The sequence below is a fragment of the Scophthalmus maximus genome, chromosome 3, assembly GCF_022379125.1.
Source record: "Scophthalmus maximus strain ysfricsl-2021 chromosome 3, ASM2237912v1, whole genome shotgun sequence".
In the NCBI taxonomy this organism is placed as follows: Eukaryota; Metazoa; Chordata; class Actinopteri; order Pleuronectiformes; family Scophthalmidae; genus Scophthalmus; species Scophthalmus maximus.
Window position 1 is genome coordinate 9,982,478 of NC_061517.1, and position 17,069 is coordinate 9,999,546.

Here is a 17,069-nt window from a genome sequence, read left to right on the forward strand (position 1 = left end):
GAGTTATACAGCTGTTGTGTGTCTGTGCGCGTGCGTGTTAGAGAGCCTGCAAGCTGTTGACCTCTTTCCCCTGTCCATCATCATCCCCTGCTTCCTCACAGCAGGCCGTGTGTCACTCAGTATAATGGAGAATCCTCTTGCCCACACACACACACACACACACACACACACACACACACAGGCACACACACACACCCCCTCCTGTCATCCATCATCAAGTCTCTCTGAACCGACGCAGCTCTGCGGCTGCACCTGGACTGAACTTGTGGATTTTGGACTGTCGGAGGGAAGGGTGAAGACAAAGTGGTCAGAGGGAGAGGGGAGACAGTGACATATATGTTTGTGTATTCGGGTAGTGTCTTGAGTACTCACGATGCATTAACAGGGGCTGTAAAAAGGCTTCATATCCGTCAGCATCTTAATCAGCATCTTACTTTACTTGGAGGTAACGCCAAACATGAGCGCACCCGAAATGTTGGTAACAAGGTGAAGTTGAAACAAGACAATAAACCGCCAGTCTGTGATGGATGTTTCTAAGGAGGAAATTGACAACTTTTCCCTTAAACTTAATCATAATCTTGTTAAAACTGACCAAACCATCCGTGCTTATCTTGGTCCGCATAGGCCCGGCTTTCACCACGTTATTCTCTGGGACACCGGGTTTGTGTAATGTACCGTATCTCAGGGTGAAGGACTAGTCACTATAACAGGTAACCAGTGGAGAGCCGGTGTTAAGGGAGTAAAGGATTTTCAGTAAGTTATTGATCAGATGGATTTTTCAAGTGGTCCTCTCAGACCAACTGCCGACTGCTTGGACCTCTGACCCGCTGTGTTGCACTGTGCTGAACAGTAGGTTTAGTAGATCAACATTTACTCTCTGGTCCTAGAGCACCATCAGAGATTGATGAAGTGGTAAAAAAAAACAAAAAACGAGTAGTCAGCTTCGGTATAAATCAGCAGTGTATTACAGTAAAAGGAGCAGAGTGAAGGTGGATATTTGATTCTGTCCTGCAGCGTCACACTTCAACTGTGTCATCCAGTCCGCCCTCACTGCAAACCTCGCCACCCCTTTAATGCTTCCAGAAATGATAAGGCCTCCCCGTTCTGATCCACTGCCCTTGTCCAGGGTCCCACCACCCCCCTACCTTTCTCCTTCCTCTCCCTGAATTAGAGTGCGCACAGGCCCTTATCCAATTTCTCTTCTTTAATTAGCCTTCTGCACAGGGAGAGGGGCTGAAAGGGTGTGCGCATGGATGAAAAAGAGAGAGATGTAATTTTTCTGAAGGATTGCACTAATGAGCTATAATTTCAGACAGGGGTTGTGTCCCTCATGTACTGCAATGTTGTTACTTACTGACATTAAGTCAATCACTGTGTCTCTCTCTCTGTTTCTCACTGTATTTTTCTTCCCACTTAATCAGTGTAATCATTATATTTTGGCCTTTCAGATGAAGCATTTGTTTGTATGTTAGTGGAATTGTAAAGATTCAATTAACCGTCAACGGACATTTCTCATTGTTGCTCCCCATCCTTACCATCTGTCCCGAGAAAATGAGATGGCGCCAAATGTGATGAGGCCTTGTTCCACTAATATCTTGTGTCCTCCATCTCATCCTTGGCCCGATGTCTTTCAGCCGGCAGTTTCAAGGAGAGCAACCTCCTCCCCCGCCCCGCTATCCTCCCCATTAGAGTCTGCTAAACAAACGGTCTAATTAAGTGTGGCCTTGTGCGATGGGGTGAGCTCGGAGACTCTTTGTTAATAAGCTGGCCTGCTCCTCCTACCAAGTGCGAGGGGTCAGCGGAGCCTCCGGTACAGATTACATATTAAACCAAGTAGCTAATGGCTGCAGGTACACCCAAACAAGGCATCTCATCCTCGCACACTCAGGAGCGCCAGTCACGTCCATTCACTCCAAAAAGCAATTACACTGCCACTCGCAATCTAGTTGCATGATCTGTGACCGGTTTGCTCTGCTTTTGAGATAGTTTATATGCATAAATACAAAAACTATTCAAGTATGTGTGTATTTGTGACTTGTTAAATTGAACATGGTTTAGGCTCATTCCAATCATTGGTCTTCCAAAAATAGAAATCATAGAATTGCTTTCTGTCCTCCCCTCTTATCATCCTTCCAGCGGTTCCCATTCTCTCTGGTTTTGAAATTGTCCTGCCACCATCGCATTCCTACTTCTGCATCCATATTCCACTGTTTTTCTCTCTCCCTTCCTGCCCTCTCCCCCTGATGTGAGTTGTACTAGCGTCCTGTGAATATACAGCCCTGTCTGTGGCCTCTTCTGGCTGTCATGGTGCTTCTCAAATGGCCCCTCAATTTACTATGTCAACAGGCAGCCAAGTGTCAGCGTGCCAGCTCCTCGGCTGAGGTGGGGGAGTAACAGCTGTTTAAATGCAGGTCAACTGTGTGACTCATCTTGAACCCCTGGAACTAAGGGCTGCATCCACATTTCTACGTTTTCATGTCAAAATGCACCACTGCTGCCACATTTACACCTGCCGTCCACACTACTCCGAAGTTTCCGAGCATTTCTGATATGCAGAGTAGAGAATCTGCTTCCTGCTCAGTGTACATGAATGGTCACGTGATATACATTTCGGGTGTGTAAGTATGGGGGGGGGGGGGGGGACTTGGGGGGGGATTAATACTGATAGGAGCTGAAACACTCGTCTGGATGGAGATTGTTTCAGTTTTAAAATGCTTTTTTAAAGCAAAAATATAGTAGTATGTCATTTTCTTGCATAATCGCTGCATCTGTTGTCCATTTTCCATGTTTCCCCTCAACTGCACTTTATTCCCACTTCCATCTCATCAGCTTATTTTTTTCAAAAACCTTCCTCTCTCTGTTCCCTTTTGACATCCCCCTATGTTGTCTCTCTGGAGTTACATAAATAAAAGCCCCTCCCCAATCACACAAATCCCACAGTCGTTTGCATGCTCGTGGAACATGAGAGATTTCCACCTCACAATCTTTTCCTCTCACACTCACTGAACCCAGGGGATGCTCTGGCTTAGACACATATATAAAAAGCCATATGGCACCATCAAAAGATTCCTCACGCTACGGGAAAAATGCACATTGCAGAGATTTATAACATGTTCAGTTTATGTGGATATTTTTGAGTAGTTTATTGTGACGTGGAGTTTTTTAGTTATTTTTTGCGTGTGCATACTGTGCATATATCAGATCTTCTGCCTTTCCGCCATAAATAAGAACTGACTCTGACTCTGATTTTCTTAATGTCACAGCCCAAAAAAATGTCCTGGAGGCTGAACAGACGAGATCCCTTTTAGCCCAAATGTAACCCACTACCTCATATGCCCGTTCCATTTGTCTTATGAAATGATTCAACGCCAAACAACACCCCCTAAACATTCATTCATTCATTCATCGTCTACCGCTTTATCCATTTAAGGGTAGCGGGGGGTCGCTGGAGCCAATCCCAGCTAACATTGGGCGAGAGGCGGGGTACACCCTGGACAGGTCGCCAGCCTATCGCAGGGCCACATACAGACACGGACAATCATTCACTCTCACATTCACACCTACGGGCAATTTAGAGTCTCCAATGAACCTAACCCCATTCTGCATGTCTTTGGTGTGTGGGAAGAAGCCGGAGAACCCGGAGAGAACCCACGCATACACGGGGAGAACATGCAAACTCCACACAGAAAGGCCCTGGTTGAACCGGGATTCGAACCCAGAACCTTCTTGCTGTGAGGCGAAGGTGCTAACCACTACACCACCGTGCAGCCCCCCCTAAACATGTTTACGTATTAAAAAACGTCAAATTAAAAGACAATCCTGGAGTTTACCCATGCAAGTGTAGCAGAAATCCTCTTAGATGACCTCCTCATAGTTATGATTGGTTTTCTTTTTACTATTTTTCTATCGTTGGATTTGTGGTTGTATTAATCCTTTTTGTCTTTTGCTTCCTTTACGTCGAATGGTGTGAAAGCTGGCTGTGACTACGTGCCCTCTTTGTGCACAACAATGCTCGTTTGTGTGGCTGCACCCTTTTGACCTGATTTTGGTGAAATCGACTGAGACATGGCGACTGTTGTACCTCATCCGTAGAGTAGGGGGGATTTGTCCCATAACAGGCGGAGATAGAGGCAGCGGGATGTAGTTGCCTAAGTGCTGCATTGGTCTCAAAGGTTGTTGGACTGAAAGGCAGAAAAAAATCCTACAGTGATACATGTATACCCTTGAATCGTTTTTGACTCCACCTGGGGCATTGTAAGACTTCAGTTTGTCATAGTCCCATAGATATATAGTCCACATACATATATATATCGTCCCAAAATGAGTTAATCCTTGTCATTCCAATTTGTTTTATCCTATAGTCCTCTTGCAATGCTTTAATGGAACCTTGCCGCAGAAGTAGTTGTTATATTGAGCTTGGAATTACAGACGTCAAAATGAAAGCAAGAGCAAACTGTTGTCGCGGGAAGGCAGCCAAGGTTACATCGCTGTCAGTCAGAGTTAGCGGGGGGTGGGCTCCCAACTGTCATCCCAGGCTCTCGGTCTCGCCCTACATATCAGGTCACTGGTGCTCTGCAGGCTTCGGGTCTTGGTAGAAGCAAACGCACACACGCGCGCACACACAAGCACTTCTGAACACACAGCTCGAGCTGCACGTATACAGTTTGTGCCCTCGTGTGCTTCAGGCTGAGATGAGTCAGGCACATAGGAAAGATTTTCAGCTGGGAAACAGAGCTGACACAGGTCACGTCTTAAGTTCACTGGAAACTCTCTGTCTTCAATTGATGGAATCAAAGTTTTTCAAAATAAATCAACAGTGATTGGAAACTTTTAAAACTGGTTTGGGGGCCTGCATAATACAAGCAGAGTCACTGTACTGAGGGATATTGGGTGATGTGGGTTTGAGGTACACCTCATCTGGTTTAAAGTGAAATAATTAAGCATCATATAATAAAGCTCCTCTCTCTTGTCCCCTCTCATCTAAAGTGCGAATGCTCGACAATCAGCCAGTACATTATATGAGTAGATGTAATGGCACAGAAGTGTGTGTGTGTGTGTGTGTGTGTGTGTGTGTGTGTGTGTGTTATAGAAAGTAGAGAAATCGAGTACACGTGGTTGCTCATGCATGTGCTATTAAAGCTCCATTGTTAACATGATGAGTCTGTGGGATAATTGGAGTGTGTGTGTGTGTGTGTGTGTGTGTGTGTGTGTGTGTGTGTGTGTGTGTGTGTGTGAATGAGTGCAGTGGAAGGGAGAGGGTAGGAATGAGAGGTGGTTTGGCACTGCTAATGCTGGAATAGAATTACTGGAATCACTGTGACACAACCCATGTGGGGTGGCAGTGTCAGTGTTAACAACAAACACACACACACACACACGCTGAGGTTGATTAATTGGTGGGTCTCTATGAGGAACCCAGAGCAATCTCCTCTACATTGTGTGCTGCCGTCTATGAAACATCTGGCGTCATTAGAAGTCAACCTTAGGGGAGTTATCAGTAGAGTTGGTGGCGTTCTGTAAACCTGACATCAATAGGCCACTGTGATGTATTTGCCGCTGAAAATTGGTAAATTAATTTGGTTCTAAATCACCTAATTACAGATTTACTATTCTAGCTGTGGATGATTCGATTAAGTCGTGATGTTGTGTGATGAAGTTCACAGAGAATTGGGCTCAGACACATTCATTAGAGGCTGATTTCTGTATAAAACAAGATGTCAGTCATCCAGAGTGCTTGTGATGTGATCGGTGTCAGACAGAGCCCAAACCAATGTCTGATTTCATGATCAAATTTCCCTTGACTGTTTTTAAAAAAAATTATTAATATTACAATAGTTATAAATAAAATAAACCCTTGCTTATTTAATCAGACCAAAAATCCACATGGTGCTGTATCTTCAATCTATAACTGAGAAAAGCAACGAATGCTGGATTTTAACATTTGGGTTGAATGCTTTTTTGCTCTTCTTGCTGAGAGCTCGATTAGACCCAAATACACGCATCTTCTAATCATGACTTCATATTCAGGGCACAGGCAAGAAACTGGTGTCAATTTCCCCTTAGCTCTTGGAAAAGAGACAAGGGGGAATAGGCATTTTTGTTCCCACAATGTTGAACTGTGTCTTGAAGTAATGTATGAAAACCACAAGGAAATGCCTTGAAACAAGAGAGATGAATGAAAGTGCGTGTGTGTGTGTGTGTGTGTGTTTACAGTAAAGGATAAAGACGGAAATGGAAGTAGGAAAAAGTTCCCTTGAGATGGTATGGACAAGAAGCTCCTACTGGGACTTTGTGTGTGTGTGTGTGCGCGTGTGTGTGTGGGTTTTCTTGGGTCTTTGTCTGCATGTGTGCTCAGGGGCTACAAAGAGCTTTGATTCTCTTCATCCCAAACCGGCTGCTTTGTACCAACTGCTGTCTGCTTCCTCACCTGACAGCACAGCCTCAGGAAACCTTTCTGAATGAGCAAGAGTCTCTCTCTCTCTCTCTCTCTCTCTCTCTCTCTCTCTCTCTCTCTCTCTCTCTCACACACACACACACATCTGTGTGTGCGGAAGAGAGGTAATTGGCATGTCCGTCTGACTGAAAGTCCTGCGCAGGGCAGGGGCGGACTGGATAACATGGCAATTAAGCTGAGGGAGGCAGACCCCCAGTCAGCACATGCACGCTGCTGCTGAAGCCCACAGAGACAGGTAGGACTGCAGGGAGTGAATACGGACACAGGGGGAGAGCGGGCGAGTGCCCCCAGGTCTGGGCTCATTTGTCTCGCCGTTAGCCTGGAAGCAACGAAGCTCCTGGAGGGCTTGTGTCAAACATGGCCGACTGTATTGTGCACACGAACCATTCACACCCCCTGCGAAAGGCACCTGCGGCTGCAGCTGCTGACAAAATCTTTGGTTTTGTTGCAACTCACACTGCACACTTTTAAAAGAAGGAGTCGGGGAGCTGGAAAAAGTTTCCAGTTTACATCTTTTGTCGTCTGTTGAAATGATCTTTGGAATGCCTGAAGGAGAACAGAGCAGAGTTAGTTTATGTGTCTGATTGTATGTGTCTATGCCAGCGGCAGTTCTGCAATTCTCCACACACCCCTCTCAGTCATAATGACTGTATAGTCTCTCTGAGGCCCCTCTATCTTTCTTTCTTTCTTTCTTTCTTTCCTCCCGCCATAGATAGAAATTGGAAAGTCACTGGGTCCGGAAAGGGAAGCCAATGCGGAAGTGCCTGTAACCTATATTCTCGTGAATGACCAGAAGAGGGCGACTCCACTGGTTGTCAGTCTCTACAGAAGTGTATGAGACAATGACCCTGCTTCTGACTCGATTCGAGATGTCAGTGAACTTATTATCCTGTGGAGTTTGTGGTCTCAAACTGTTGTTTCAATTAAGTCTCAATTATGGTTCCATTTAGAGTAAAACAGACGATAAAGCACAGTGTGTATTGGGGTGTGATTGACAACTAGTACTGCCCATGTATGTGCTGTGGGTGAGTTCTCAGTCAGGCCCCACCCTCTCCTCCAAATATGGTTACTGGTGGTTTTAAAAATAAACAATATGGCGCTGGCCACGATGATAAACTCGAGGCTACAAAACAGCAGTTCACAAACCAATGGGCGACGTCGCGGTGGGTTGCCACTTGGCAGCAGAGCAAACTTTAGTCCTATTTCAGTGGCACCATCACAGCTGCTGTTTCTAATCATCCATGCTGCCTACAAATCTGCAAACGAACTCCCCGTCTGCAATTTTCATTTTCTCCCTTCATCACGGCTTCAAATTCATTGGCACTTTTGTCTCGTTGTCTCTCTTCAGGCTCTCCGTTTACCTCTCTGCATCTGTGGAGCATTGACTTTTATACATCTCCCCCCCCCCCCCCCCCCCCCCCCCCCCCCCCCCCAACCAGCTCCCTGCCCCGTTCTATAAGTCTATTTCCTCCTCATTTCATTCGGCTTTATCTTCTTTTATCCTTTCATCCTGGTCTCTTTGTGTGGATGCAGGGATGGTGCAGAGCAGATTATCAAGTAACTCTCACAACGGTCATTTATTCACCTCATTGTTTGCAAACCCCTCGGTACTCAATAACCTTTTGTTTGTGTGTGTGTGTGTGTGTGTGTGTGTGTGCATGTACATTTTGTGCCATCGACTGGTTGCTATTGTTGACACGCTACACTGCTCAGACATTTCTTCTCTCATATGTCACAGAGGTTTATGAGCACTGACATACATGCACAAACAAAGTAGGGTGCTTCTGTGACAGATATGGCTCGAGGACACTCAATAAAGTATTGAGCCCTGAGCCCGTCCACATCCCACTCTCTCACCAGGCCACAGCGTGAGCGCGCCGCATCGATTTACAGACCACGTGTGACAATCACAATGAACTGTGGTCCAGTCCGGTCGACGCAGGCCGGCGTGTGCGTGTGCTAGTGCCGACTCGCACACAGACCCCACTCAGATTGAACAAACCACTCATTCGGTTCACTCTGGGAAGTTTAACCTCTGCAGATGGCAGCCAACTCCTCGCGGGCGAACGCAAAGTGTTATAATGTGAGAATCATAGGAGCCGGTTTCTCTATGTGCGGCCGGCAGAGTGTGGCGGAACCCTGCCGGACGGCCTTGCAGGCGATCACTGAAGGTATTTGTGTTGTGAAGCCAAGGAGCTGACGTGCCACATCATGCTCGTGTAAAGTGCGTCTTTGATTTCAGTTTATAGGATTAAAAAAAGATTACGGTGAAACCTGTTTGTCTGATTGCTTCAGCCACTTCAGGGTTCATTTGCACACCATCTGGCTTTTAGCTTGTTGCCGCGAATGATTTTCACAAATTCCACCTGAATTCAAAAGATTATATTTTCGATACCGAAATGCGTGCAGACATTGGTTCTGTTGGTTACCTGTTGATTTACTAATTGCCTGCTGTTAATTCAGTGCTAAGATGGAAATATGAGTCTTTCAGAGCTTTAGTATTTTGTATCCGAACATTGGTTAATCCAGTCAGACGGAGCATTCTGCCAGTCAGGGGAACAGCTGTAAACAAACACTAAATATTTAAAAAGCCAGTCTTGCCTAAGCTGAGGAGATACGTGCCGCTGTTAATTTCATTCCCCGCACGATTTTGGATCCTTTCCAGTGTAACACCAAGAGGGACGGTCTGCACGACAAACTGTGGAGACTTTTCTTGATCACAGCACGCCCAGAGATTTGAAAGCCGAAAAGTAATGTTATTTTTATGTGACCACTGGAATGACTATGATTGAACATACACAGAAGAACACAGTGCCGGCGTTCTCTCTGTCGAATACTCTGAAACATCAGACATCTTAAACTGGGAACCAGAAAGCCAACGTATAAAGTTTAAGGTGGAATCTTAAGGTTGTTTCATTTTTACATTTTGAATCAATCAATAACAGAGACAAAAGGCAAGAAACCAGTTTGATCAGTTAATTAGTTGCATTTGCCCTTTCCCGAAATTATTCAACCAATCAAACCTTTTACAATCTAACCTTTATCCTGACTGCCTGTGCCTGTCACTGCTGTGGGAATTCAAAACTATTTAAACATGCATAAAGTCGTGCTCAGCCTGCCTGACCTTTTAATATAATTTGCTCTATCCCGTCTGATGCCTCGATCCATTTGGAAGATCTAACCAGGATAATTTGGATTGATTTGTCAACGGTTTGCTTAATAGCGATAACAGTGTTGTGGGTGTGTGTTTGTGGACAGATTATCCCTCTGATTACCTGGCCAGTTAGGCGGGCTTGTCGAATATTAATTCAATATGGTATATACAAGATGATGCATATGAGCACTGATAGTGTGCGCCCTTGAAGCTCAGTTAAAGCTTCATGAGAGAAACACTGATGCCGTAGATCCACTGCGATGATTTATTATAATTCTGTTATGCAAATGCAGCTAACTGGAGCTTGTGTTGCTCTTCTGTATGTGGACGGGAGCACAGTTTTCAGGGTCACATTAAAATGTATGCAGTTTGTAAATTTCACCTCCTCACACCTGAAAATGCAAAATATGTTTTGGTTTCAGTACGAGTAGAGATTCTGCTAATCTCCAACCCAAACAAATTCTTAAATTGTTATGAATGATAGTCAAATTCACGACCAAAGTTTGAACTGTGTTGGTATATTGCATGATTTTCTGTTTGTGTGTTTTGGTTCTCGCTCTTCTTACAGGATTGAGAAAAGGAAACAAATTGTGAACAAATGTTGACGAGCAAACTTTGTAAACAGTTAACAGTTACAGCAAGTTGCTTATTTACACACCCAGACAAGGAGCAACATTATCATTCATTTGGAGTCATGTTTGCAGCTTTTTAGCTGCAGTTTGCTCCAAGGTATTCACCGGCTGGGTGCTAAGTGGGTCGATATGCCATTTGGTGCCGAGCAGGTATTGTATAGTGGGTTTTTATAGATTTTATTTTTGCTGAAAGCAGCCACCTGCTGGGGCCGAAACGATGCTATGCGAGTGGTGAGCATAAAGTTTATGCTCATTTAAGCTCCATTAAATCCAAAGGGAGCTGCGCATTATGGTGATAATTCATAGGTTCGTAACTACATGACCCCTTTCACATGGTCACATTGTTTACAAGAGTCTTGTAGTTTACATGGAACAAGAGGCAGCTGGTTATTCATATTCATATCCCCTGTATATTGTATATGATTATAACCATATGAAGGACTCTGATCGTCTGAGCGAATGTGCGTGTTGGATGCTTAAGGAACTCTGCAGTTGAGGATGAATGCAGTTTGGCTGTGGCTGACTGAGCTGCTGCTGCTGGATTTAGCTTCTCCAACTATAATGGAAAGTGAAAAGGACAACACAATTAATGTGTATCCAAATTAATTAAACACTTAATTGATTTTTTTCCCAAATTTGATTTCAGCATGTAGCCCTCATTACATCAGTTCTCATTATATTTTTCATTTTCAAATGGTATTTCAGCCATAACATACAGCTTCCTCAAAACAAGGATATGTAGGACACAAAAACTATACAAAAAACAGAACAGTGCTGGTGTGCTGGGGAGGAAGTGCTAACAACTGGATGATATATTGTCCCAGAAATTATTACTTTAACCAATATTATTGTCATTTAAGTCGCGTGAGCTTGCTTGTGTGAGTTTAGGCCTGTTGGTCGTTGCATTTGCGAGTCACTGCACTTTTATCCCACAAGATTTCCCGTCGCTGCTGAGAAGAAATGTTATCTAAACCAGTGATTCTCAAACTGGGGGTCCCGGCCCCAGTGTGGGTCGCGAGATAATTTCTGGGGTCGCCAGATGGTGGTGGAGAAAAAATGATGTAATGAAACAACATATTTTAATGCACCAGCTGCCTGGCGTCTCAGGGGAAGAGGGGGAATCACTGAACGCATCGTGTTGTCAAGATTGAGCACAATTTAATCATAAAGTTAAGAATTATGGCGTTGCAGAACCACCAGCCTGATTATTCTGGTGTGAGGAGACTCAAAAAGTTTGTGAACCACCGGCATAAATTCAAGTCTTCAAGCGGCGCCTCCATCATGCACTGAAGTCTGGACATTGTCCTGACCACGTCTGATAGCGGCCAAAGAGAGACGAGAGCCTAGAGGCAGCACGACTGGCTGGAAGGTCTTTCATTGTTATGTGACACAAACTCGCATGTGAACACAACGGCTTTTATTGAGGTCAATGAAATGATTGAGGTCATGTTCATGTATTGTACGGACGATGTAAGATTGTTAGTCGAAACTGCAATTTTCATGACAGGCCTATACTCACGACAGTAGCAGAGCAAAAGGACCGTGAACAAACTGCCATCTGGGCTGGACAGTGCCCACCACCCTCTGTCAGCACCTCCACGAGGCAGGGGAGCATGTTCAGTTCTGCCCCACTGACAGACTTAGACAGTCTTTGGTCCTCCAGGCCTCAAGGCTCTTAGCAATGGTGGGCCTATCTATCTATCTATCTATCTATCTATCTATCTATCTATCTATCTATCTATCTATCTATCTATCCTTCTGTCTGTCCGTCTGTCTGATGTGCATGTAGAGGCACTCATTGATCTTGTCTTCCCTGTAGTTTGTTATTTCCCAGGCCCGATCACACTTCACATTCTATCAGTCGACCTCGTCCCACTCCCACCTCCTCCACCTTCCTCCTCCTCATTCCGATCTTGTCTGACATTTGCTCCGAATTATCGATTGTCACAGAAATGTAATCTGTCCTGTATCACCGCGTGGGACTTGGCTGTGATGGGGAGAAAAAGGGAGAACCACGTGATCGCCATTAGATCGTCTCCTCAACGCTGCTCCCCCTCATTCTCCTCCTTCGTTTCCTGATGCAATTAACCTTATTGTTCTCAACTGTTCTCCCTTTTGTGACTTGTCATCTTACTCATTTTCTCCAATCTCTCTGTTCCTGCATACTCCCTGGGCTTATTTCCTTCATCCCCTTAAGAGGGCATGACCACATCCGACCTCTTGTATCCCATCTATTCCTTTGCGTCGTTCTTCCTTTTCCTCCTCTTGTGCGTAACATGGAGTGAGATCCTTTGAGCAGGATTGGCTGTGACAGCCAGTGGCCTCGAGAGGAAGCGTTAGGTAGATTGTGTCTGTGTGCGTGCCTGTCTCTGTGTGTGTTTTATCTAAAGTGATCTGTAATTGTATGTTAGCTGACACAGTGATGGATAATCAATAGTTCTGTCTGTCTCTGTGGAGGCGCAGTGAGCCACCAGAGTGGAGAGAGAGTAAAAGTCATCCCGTCCTCACTGCCCGACCTTCCGGTTGTTTTTCTTCACAGCACTCTCTAAAGAGAGGAAGCCAAGGTCGACCTGGCATTTCTCATGCCAGCCTTTGTTGTTGTCAGTGTTCAGATGGGCTATCAGGATCAAAAGAGAAAATGCCAACTCCACCTGTGTTCCGGGCTACACTTTGCATCATGAGCCCTAATTCCCCTGCAGTCTGAATCCAGAGTTCATCTTCCGTCCACATGGCACAGACCATTTGCAGCTTTATTCAGGCCCGCTATCCTAAACGAAAGCGGACAGCGATTACACAGATGCATGGGTATGCGCGTCCCATCATGCTGTCACATTCACGAATGCGTGAGCATGTCGGCAGTCAGTAACGCACACGATCATGCACACAGATTTAGTTGGCATCGCCCTCGTGTCCTGATGAGAGGTGGTGTGTTGTTATCTTCAATCAACCTGCGCTGTGGAGGCCCATTGTTTACTCCCATTTCCCTATCAGCGCGTTCCCATGATGCTGATGGTTTGTGAAAGGTAAACCTCAGCCCCAGCCTCCGCGAAAATGTCTCATGTCAGAGTGGATAATGGACTGCAATGCATCATGGGAAAAAAAACCAAGGGTCCTGGGTTTTAGATTTATTTTTAAAGCTGCAACCAAATTCACCACCCCCCCTCCCGTCCATGCTCTTTCAAAATGGAGTAATTTCACCCCTAATTCCTGAGGTTAAAACCGGGTCCGGCGGAGTGGAGAGTTGTAAATAGCCCTTCGCTTTACCCCCAACATACTATAGGACCAACAAATCTGAATCACTGGTAGATGCATTGTTGGAGCTGGAAACATTAGTCTGTTTGATGCTATATTTGGACTCCAGGTTTAAGGTACATTACAGGGGCGTGAAATCGCCATGATGAAGTTTCACCCTCTTGCAGATTACAGAGGAATAAGAATGAATGGATTTTTTTTCTCTCCTCTTTCATGTAAAACTTGCTCTGCAAATGGAATTTTTTATATTTGAGTTGAATAAGAGGTTAGGGAGGTATAGGGAGGGAGTCGATGCAAACTATAATGCCACTGAAACATACCATGGGACCCTCTCTGTGATGCCTTCCTCATGAGAGGACGATGCGAACACACACACACACACACACACACACACACACACATGCAGCCCTGAAGTTGATGCCAAGGTTGTGCAAAGATCAAACTTCTACAGAAAAAAGAGCCTACGCAGCAAAATAGTCCACACAGGCTAATTTAGATGCTCTCAGTCTCTTCTGGAGTCAAATGAGTAATGTCCAGTGACGCCATGTTAATCTACTGGGGGATTTGGCTTGGAACGACCTTCCAGGATGCAGTACCCAACAGCTTAATTACCTTTTTTTTCACAAGGGAACACCTCTGAGATTTAAGCAGCCACTCCGCACAGCAGATATGCTGCTGCTCATTCAAGAGGAGGTGATATGAGGTTGCACTTCACTGCGCCGGAGTCATATTGACCTAGCTAACCTCTGCATGCACACACACGTTTATACTTCTATTTCAGCGAGGGCACGTTTCAGAGCCCCTTACCCTTAACTAACATTAACTATCACAACTAAATGCCTAACCTTTGACCTATGAATTGGAATTAAGCTCATGTCTCTAAACGGGAATAGAGGGCTACCCAAATCAAGCCTTTCTGTCTGTATGTGAATCTGAAGAAACAGATTCTTTTTAAAATACTGAGAGTCTTATTCTTTTTTTTCGTTCGCTGACTGTTACTCAGAAGATACATATCATGCTTTTTCGCTTTCCGTCCTGCCTGCCTCCCCCCAACCACCCTCCTTCATCCCTTCTCTTCTCTCCCCTGCGTCGACTGGAGGTGATAAAAGTCACCAGCGAGGGCAGGGAGAGATAGTACGAGGCCAGCTCGTGAGAGATAGGACGCAGGAGATCTGGCATTAGTCCATGCTGATCAAATGCATGTTGAGACAGACAAGGAAAAGGTGACAGATATCCCCTTCTGCCGAATGGTAAGGATGGTTATCACCCCTGATCCACGGGGGTCCAGTTAAGGACGGTGAGCTTTGGCACAACTGGATTCAGAGCTGGATCCGTTCCTTGAGACGTATTTCAATACACTGGATTTGCATTTTTTTCTTTATGCTTTGTGTTTTTCTAAAAATCAACGAGCAGAGGCATACGTTGCACTGTCACTGGAATCTATGGGTATTTCATTGCTTTTGGTTGATTCCATATTCTGAGCCGTATCCTCGGCCAGGAGGTTAAGCTGACTGGGTCCATTAAAGCTGGCAGCATGAGCGCTTTGTCTTCGTTTTATGACTGCTGTGGGTGTCAAGTTCTGCCGACGGGGCAGAGATTGAGATCTCAGTGTCACTGGGAAGTCATGATGCCTCACTTACTCATTTGAAAAGTGATGTCTATAAAGTGTCGGGTGGTCTCTGTCTAATAATTGGAAAGCTCTGTCTTTAACAGCTTGTGAAATGAACTTGTTCCGTGGTCTATTCATGTCTCTCCCCGCCCCATCCCCGAGCTCCTGTACCTCCATACAGTTTGATCAGGTTACTGTCAGTTTGCGTGGATCAGAGAGCTAATTTACAGCAGCGCTCTCCCGCTTCTCTTTCTTGTCCGTCTTGCTCTTGCTTCTGGGGCTCTCTCTTGTCTCTTTCTGTGAGACTGGCAGGTCTTCAGTGCCGCGACGCATTTAGCTTCCCACGTTTCTTCCTCCTGTCTCCTCCCCCTCAGTCAGACTGACAGTAATTACATCCGGGGTTGGGCCTTGCCTATCCGGACGACCCCGTAAGAACCTGACAACCAGAGCGAGAGGAGAGGGGAAACAAGAAGGATGCTGCTCCACAAGAACATGCAAAAGCAGCTACATATGGACGTGGGGGAAGCAGGAGTGACGCACCAGACAAGAGCGCGTAGAGAGAGAGAGAGACAGTGGTGCACGAGGGGAGAGAGGCAGAACAGGCTGCACATCACTGCTTCCTGACAGGCTCTTTTTTCTTTTTCATGTTCACGCTCTTTTGCATTCCTCCGTCATGGCTCTGCAAGCTCTGTTGCTCACTTCATCAGACCTCTGGTTCGAAGAAAGTCTTTTTTCCCCCCACTCCTCTCAACCGCAACCAGGTTTATTCCCTTAATCCTCTGCTGTCATACAGCAGGTCTCAGTGATCTGTTGTTGCAATTCTAAAATGGGAATAGTTCCCCTGGTCGGTTAGGGAAGGTTTCATTTGTTTTGTTTGTTCTTACTTCTGTTATATATTTTACTTGTGTTTTCACAACTATTCACTTTTCAGCTGCGGGGGCCGGCCGGCTAAAATTTTGTCTGACCTAAAGAGGTGGTCTCGGTTCCGGGTCACACTGAACCATGGTTCGGTTTGTTTTGCAATGTGAAAACAGTTAGTTCATATTTTTCTAATGTGCAACAGCTCATCATAACATGAACTGCAGAAGATGCCACTTGGCTGTTGAAAAAAAAACTTTGACTGTGTTGACAACTTCTACAATCGCATCTCAAACTCAGTCCTGAGAGGTGATGAGGGAAGGAGAGACACAGAGAGGCAAGAAAAAAAGATCAAATATTCACGATGCAGGGCTTCAATAATCAAGGTCTAATCTGGCAAGGGAGCGCATTCCAAAAACATGTCGGCCCCTGTGAACGTGTAACCGAACCAGCCATCTGTTTGTAGTCAGAACTCGAAGTGGAGCCTTTTCAGCTCTTTGGGGACTATCAATCATTTATTCTGTTGTGGGTTTTTTTGGTGTTCCTGTTGCTCCGCTCATAGACAATGAGTTCGCCATGCCCCTTAAACAAAGACGATACAAAATGAGTGCTAATCGGTATTTCTTCTTCCTCCTCTGCTTGTCTGTTTGCTTTTTTCTCTCCCCTTCTTCTCCCTCTCTCTCGGCTCTCAGCGGCGTCCAGCTTCAGCTTCTGCCGTGCCTCCCTGGAGCACACGATGTCCGCCGAGGAGCTGAGCTACCAGCTGCCGCGCCGCGCCGGAGGCAGCAACCTGACCTGGCACGACGGCCGCGGCCAGAAGACGGCACACACGCGCACCGTCAAACTGCTGCAGCAGCCCGGCACAGAGGGCATCCAGGTATAAAGACATCCAACAAAGAAAAACAACCCACTTAGAAGCAGCGTACGGGAGTGTTTTCACTGCATGTGAATGGCCTTCTACAAAAAAAGAAGAAGGATCGTTGATCACAGATCACTAGAATTAGTTAGTTGGAGCAACGAGGGACAGCTCAGAACAGCACAGATGTTGGACGATGATAAACATGGAAAGAGAAAGAAAGCCAACTCCCATGTCAGACTTGCTTCCATTGG

At 45.6% G+C, this 17,069-nt stretch overlaps 1 protein-coding gene across 1 annotated transcript in view; it reads left to right on the forward strand.

Moving 5' to 3' along the window:
* The window catches only part of samd10b (sterile alpha motif domain containing 10b), a 45,558-nt gene that overhangs the window by 3,810 nt on the left and 24,679 nt on the right, over nt 1–17,069 (forward strand). Inside the window, exon 2 of the mRNA XM_035646351.2 lies at nt 16,652–16,836. Coding sequence (XP_035502244.1) covers nt 16,652–16,836 — 185 coding nt within the window. The remainder of the gene's footprint in view (nt 1–16,651; nt 16,837–17,069) is intronic.